The sequence below is a fragment of the Loa loa genome (genome assembly GCF_000183805.2).
Source record: "Loa loa unplaced genomic scaffold supercont3.25, whole genome shotgun sequence".
NCBI lineage: Eukaryota > Metazoa > Nematoda > Chromadorea > Rhabditida > Onchocercidae > Loa > Loa loa.
This window is the reverse complement of record NW_018108205.1, coordinates 301,572-308,218: the sequence shown is the minus strand read 5'-3', so window position 1 is coordinate 308,218 and position 6,647 is coordinate 301,572. Positions and strand designations below refer to the sequence as shown.

Here is a 6,647-nt window from a genome sequence, read left to right as displayed (position 1 = left end):
TATATATATATATATATATATATATATATATATATATATATATATATATATATATATATATATATATATATATATATATGTATATATATGTATATATACTATACGATTTGAGTAAAGAAATTCAGAATCCACTCAAACGAAACCTCAGAAGAAGTTGCAGGGGAACTAATTCTCTCGGCAACTGACCAGTAGCATGCAGAGCTGAATCACGCAATACTTTGACGGCCATTGAACATAAGAAATGTATAACATGTGCATCACCAGCAATCATTGCTAAATCCCCAATTACCTAAGAGCATGAAAGATTGCCAGTTAAAATTTTAGAGTAAATATGATATATACAATGCGTGATGGCACTTAGGAAGTTAAATTGAGCATATTCCTGAAACTTTCAAGCAAGATGAGAGTAAGTTTTCCATTTAATATTGAGTTAAGAAATTCAGACAGTTCGGACACCAAAGGTATGACCATCAAATTGACTGAAGACAAAGGTTTGACGATTGACATCGTTATACTCTTTCATGAGACCTAAACCAGATTAGCCTGATGAAATATGAGATACACCTACAGTACTGGGAACACTGCACAACCTCTGTTTTAGTTTTCTTGGTTGATTCCAATATATTTTTCAGTTTATTCGTCTGTTGCGCATCCAAATGTTTGTCTCTGACACATGCATCTAGACACCATGCTAAATCATGACATGGATCTAAAAATGAAAATAAAAAAAATTTCGAACAGTGTTCTCCGCAACCACTTTTCAGCCTAAATATCATGGTACATAACCTGATCGGATTACAGGTTCAATATTTAAATCATGAGCAGACATCACAAGCTCCATGCGCAATGAACAGTATGTTGCATCAGCAGATTTCAAGAAACGCTCACGGATAACGTTGTTCAACCGCCGATATAACGGTTCCTGCTGACCAACCATTGCCATTAGCTCTATAAATTACACTGCTGAAAGGCTGACTAGTTTTAGGATGAAACTGTTGAGCTCATGTTTCATTATTGAAAATAAAAAAAAAAAGACGATATCATTTACCTAAAATTTGAGGCCATTGTCGTCTGGATTTGGTTGTCTCACATGTAAAATAGTTCGTTGGTGACTGGTCCACTGTCTGCATAACTTTCTGTTTTTCATCAATATAAGAATCTATAACTGGAAGTATTGCATCCATGTACAATGAATCGTTCTTCAACCAAATCTGTTGTCGTACTGTGACCGCACAACTGTCGTAAAATTCCCGATCGGTCACAATCACTTTTAGGTATCTGATTAAAATTCAATCACTCAAAATGCAACAAAAAATTTCTTGAGCAAAATAAAACTCGAAAAAAAAATTTCAAGCAAAACAACATTCGAAAATTACATTACCCACATTACCCATGGGAGCTTGTTTAAAAACATGTGTTATATTCAGCAAAAATTTGTAAAGTAAGGACAAACTTTCTGCAGAATTTTTTTTAAATGACTACATGTAGTTCGATCAAGGAAATGCGACCGATCTATTGATATCGTCAACCTCATCATTAGCAAAAAATATAATTTGGGGGGTCTTATTTGGGATAGCAAACTTAAAGTTGTCAGCAAAAAGTTGCATGCACATCGGAAACACAGCTCAACGATTCTTCTAGAGGACAACAAAGGACAATGGAATGCGAGAGAAAAAGCTTTTAGGATCTACTGAGTGACTTCAGCAAATCATTTGCAATTTGGTTTCTGCCAGATTCACTCTTCGAATGTTTTTTTCTTTTCTTCACATCTAGAGCTAACAGATGAGGCTAATACAATGTACCTTACTAATATAAGATTAACAGATAAACGCAGTAAGAGGTGAATGACGAAGCTCCAATACTACCTTTCGTACTACACTCTTTTCATTTCTAACAATTTTTTTAATACTAAAAGTGTTAATAATTGATACCTACCGATCCGGAGCTTTTGGTAGTTGCTTCAGCGTTTCTAACACAAAAGGTCGAATGCTAGGAACTCGATACAGTTTGAAACTCTTTTCCAGCTGTTTTTCTAATAACTGGACTGATTCTACAGTCCCTGTTGCACCTAGATCCTTGATTTTTGCAAGCAGCAAATCCGATATATCATTCGCTGCCTGAAACATCCAGCAGAAAGAGAATGAAATATGTATCAGTTAAACGCATGCAAACCACTAGTGCCAACTTCGAAACATAAAACAATGTACTTCTTCATGGAACTCTGTTCTGCGAATATTGTGTAAATCGAGCAGTCGTAATGCAGGATTTAATGCCGGCAGCTGAAAAGAATTGCTGTAAACTGATATCAGTAATTCAGAATTCAGAAAACTCTGTAAACAAACTGTAGGTCTACGCAACAAGAATGGTGATGACAAGTTTTGCAGGTAGGCTATAATGTAATAACAAAGAACCACGACGTCTCTTCAGAGAAGTAGCATGAACTGTCAGAAAGAATATTTCAACAGTACCGAGCTGGAAATACTTCGTAACTACCACTATAATATTTAGCGTCAGATGAAATGAATTACTGTGAAATCCAGTTAAAAGGCTTGCCATATACAGCACAAAAACACTGACGATGGCTGTAATTATTCCAATTTCATGCATCTATGAGTTCATACTAACAGCCTTCAGAACGATAAATTACTCTTGCAATAAAGCACTGTATTAGAATGGTGTAAGATCTAACATATACCTTAATACTATTTCGTTCCTGGAAATTTTTGATCGTTTCGATAGGATCCACACATGTCATTAACAGATGTCGCAATCTTCTAGAACCATCGATATTCTGATTTTCCAAATCTGTTACCCACCGTTTCTCCATACCAAACGATGATGTCATGGTTTTTATAATCTCGAAAATATAAGGTTAAAGTAGATGAGCTGGAGGCAGTAAACATCAGATCGTTTTTCTCCAAAAATCATGCAAGAAAACATCATAGAGGAGTAGAAGTCGCTTTTAAAAACCTTTGAGCAGACTGCTTGCTTTCTCACTTCACTGTAAAATAAAAAAAAAAGAGGCCGGTGCATTATCCCTAGGATAAGAATATGCATGCCTACTACAATATAAGCTGGAAATCTTTGTTATGAAAAAATTTGAAACACATGATGAATGCATGGAAGTCATCGTAAAGCGCCCTCCAAACATTTCTAAGTGGAATCCATTCGTAATGCTAACAACAATTACAACCATCCGCTGAATATTGTTACTGGATGGGACGAGAAAGCGGGAGTGAATGTTACGGGGTGACCTTTGCTGCTGGAGACGTCATCAGTCCATTAACATGCGGAAGGGAAGAAGAAACGTAGGATTCCAATTCAGTATGTCGTTGCAGGCCTCTACTGTAACCGAAGGATGTTGAGGACAGGGACCAGCAATTATCCAACGTGTTCGGGGATGAATAGAGCAAATGCATTACATTTACACTTTTCACGGTTGTGTCTTGGTGGTGAGATTGTTCAAGTACCTACTGTCATTGTAGAGCAGGTTTGCGTGCACTCATCAGATTTAAATACCTAGATTAGATAATCTGAATGAGTTCTAATTGCTCTAAATAACGTGAAGTATTTCTAAATGTTTCAAACATTTATACGTGGTTTGAATTATACGTTATCTTTGTAGTAACGTCCAATATACTCTTCCAGGAAACCGTGTTCCGCGCTGTGATAACCAAGCATGCATTCCGAAGTCTTGGCATCGACACACAAAATTATCTGAAGGTTATAATTTCATGCCATCGTTTTTACCAGTACGTGCTTTATAAAGCATGGCGTTATTTATAAATAATCGGAACACGATGTTTCAGCGTTTCTTGCCTAAATATGAAGGGTCAGATAAGGATGAAGAACAAATTCTGAATATTATATTCACAGCAGATCCAAATTTGTATTTCGGAAACCCGTTGGGAAAGCTGCATTCAAAGATTCGATGTAAGCTACTTTGTCACTTCGTAATAACCATAATTTGTAAGTTTGGCTGAAGAGGTACACATCTATGGGCTCATCTGCTTGTGTTATTTGATTAAATTTGCCAAGTAGGTTAGTTCTATTCCTACTTATTGATTGCTAAAACATAAGTGGGTACGTAACACTTTTACATTATATCTTGATTTTATAGATTTTTACATTCAGTTAGAACTTTCTAGACATTTTTAGGTGGTTGGTTTAACCCAGAAAGACCATCATATCAAGTGCAACTGCGTGACAATCGCAGGGTTCTGTACGACCATTATATACGCCATTATTATATGACTGTTTTGAAATCACTTCTTATTTCTCGAAATTTAAGTGTTTTTCCTTGCATTTCAAGATGAGATCGATGTGAGATGAGATTGATAAGTAAAGATGAATTAGGAGGCAACGGTTGGTGAGGATGAAAATGTCCATGTGATTTCAATTTCATAGGATTAATTTGACTACTGGAATTACAAGTATTTTTTGTATTTTGTTGAGGTTTGGTCTTTATCTGATTCAAAAAATTGTTGATTTGCACCTTTTGACATGCATTGTCTTACCGTTTTCATCCTATTCCATCATATATGCAACAATTTTAGAGGGAATTTGTGAAATATACCAATTCAAATGCGTTTGAAGAAACCCCAGCGAGAAGAGTGCTTACTCCAGGCTTTTTTCGTAAATCGAAAATATCAAAAAGAATCAAGTGGCGTACTGCAGCTCGGCTGAGAGTGTAAGTTTCAAAATAAATTTATTTAACTTTTTAAAAGGTGATAAAGTTTTCTATCTGATATTCGTTTAATCATTTGATGTATAATACATACTCATCTGTTTATGATGGTCATACATTGATGAACGATTGTTGAGCTCTATTTATAATAAGTAGTTTACTTGAGGATGATGCACCTCCATCGCTGATTGTTCCCTACTAAAGCTGCATAAAATTGCAGAATATTAGACCGAGTACGAGAGGAGGTTGGAGAAAAAGCAGGTTTTTCCTCGGATGAAGAAGGTAAGGTTCCATTAAGAAAAAGAAGATATTTTGACTTTACATACTGTTTTTGATCGAGCACTTTCCCATTGCCACTGAGCAGCGTGGGAAAATCATTCTCAGCTTTGCAGCGTATGCAGTCTTCACAGAGATCTGGTCAGGTCTTACAGTTTAAAAGAAGTCCATCTTTTTTTTTTCCGTTATGACAGCATGCGTCACTTGTTTGCGTCAGTTGAGATCTTGTATGAATTCAGTTTGAAAGTATTCATGTAGTTTTAATGAAAACTATTATGTGTACTTATGCTTAAAGGTAGTACACCTTAATTAAAACTTTTTTTAATATGATTTCATTTATATATTATCAAGTTAACCAGCATTCAGTTACAGAATTCGGTGACTTAAATAGGATCCCAATAGCTCGTGCTGGACAGAGTACTCTTTTTTCGCCTGATTTCGTTGGTAAATATCATCATTTGAGAAATTTTTTTACAGATTTGGTTTATTTTCTCGTGTAATTATGATTATTAATTTCATTCTCCGAAACTTGAATTTCTCCATTTCATGTTCCGTAATACTCAAAAAATACCTTGTCATTCAATTCTGTGTTTTGCTTCTATTCGTGACTCGAACTTTGTTGGAGATTTGAAATGCTGAAACAGTGTGTTCGCAGTAGTTGATTCCCAAACTGCCTCCTTTCAGATTATGATCTGCATCAACCAGTTTACATGGATGATGTCAAAAGGATGCTGAAAGATTACAAAAATCTAAAGGAGCAAGAACCTGTATGTTACTGATAAAATTCAAATTTACTGAACTGGAAATAGTTTTTGCAAATTTTGAAACGTCAATGTTGTAGTTAATATATCTGTTTAGGACTTACCTTCTCTGGACATTTCGGACATTGGTATTGAAAATGTTTATGAAAGAGCCGGCGTAGCTTGTATCGCTGAAAGAAATTTGTCGGCCGAAGTTTCAGAAGCGATGAAAATGCCATTTAAGTCTATAAAATGAGTAACTTTGTCCGTTGTGAAATTATATTGGCATAACTTGCATGAAATTTTGGCAATTCGTTAACGTTTTATCCATGTTACTTTTTAAAAATGCATTATTATAGCGTTTGTGGCCATCATTTAGCAAAAATTTTCCCCACCTACTCAAGGTCGTGAGATTAATGTCTTAGCCATTATACAGTTCAGAAAGTCATTGTTTTTTTCTAATCTCATCTTACTGCTGCTTATCAGTTACAGAACTTAATGCATAACATAATGGATAAAGCACTAGATCAAATGACTATGTAAATAACTTTTAAGTGATGGCTATATCATCTAAGATATGCAATTTTTTCTTCGCCATCTTCATTTTAGATAGAGAAAGATGAAAATTAGGAAATGAGAATACATTTTTGTCTAATATTCGTATTGTTAACTTCTTGAGTTTATTATGGTTGTTTTAGTAGAGGAGATTCAGGATTATGATACAATATTTCTTTTGAGATGCGGCCAGCTTTGCAGTGGGCTGAGGTTCTAGTTTACATGGTTACATAGAATTCTAGATTATCGACTGCAGAAGGCTGCATCACCAATGTTGTAATGGTAACGAGGCCTTTGAATATAATAGGTGATTAGATAACGATATCTTTCGGAACAGACTTTTCATTTTACCTTTGGTTTTCCGTTTCACTTAACGGAATTCTTCGTTG

The 6,647-nt window shown here is 35.2% G+C and overlaps 2 protein-coding genes across 2 annotated transcripts in view; one reads left to right on the top strand and one right to left on the bottom strand.

Annotated features, from left to right (window-relative positions):
- LOAG_16883 (negative elongation factor B) overlaps positions 1-2,845 on the bottom strand; it is a gene marked incomplete at both ends in the record, with an annotated part of 4,869 nt that extends 2,024 nt beyond the window's left edge. Inside the window, 7 exons of the mRNA XM_020449537.1 lie at positions 144-289; positions 591-709; positions 787-948; positions 1,049-1,278; positions 1,936-2,117; positions 2,208-2,279; positions 2,696-2,845. Coding sequence (XP_020306927.1) covers positions 144-289; positions 591-709; positions 787-948; positions 1,049-1,278; positions 1,936-2,117; positions 2,208-2,279; positions 2,696-2,845 — 1,061 coding nt within the window. The remainder of the gene's footprint in view (positions 1-143; positions 290-590; positions 710-786; positions 949-1,048; positions 1,279-1,935; positions 2,118-2,207; positions 2,280-2,695) is intronic.
- A 414-nt stretch (positions 2,846-3,259) lies between these two features.
- On the top strand, positions 3,260-5,959 carry LOAG_02932 (hypothetical protein; the record flags this gene model as incomplete). Its single annotated transcript, XM_003138469.2, has 9 exons — positions 3,260-3,490; positions 3,649-3,723; positions 3,810-3,933; positions 4,159-4,217; positions 4,557-4,690; positions 4,908-4,969; positions 5,336-5,407; positions 5,648-5,730; positions 5,822-5,959. Exons 1-9 carry the CDS (start codon positions 3,359-3,361, stop codon positions 5,957-5,959), a joined length of 879 nt encoding a protein of 292 aa, XP_003138517.1. The 5' UTR covers positions 3,260-3,358.
- Positions 5,960-6,647: the final 688 nt, after the last annotated feature.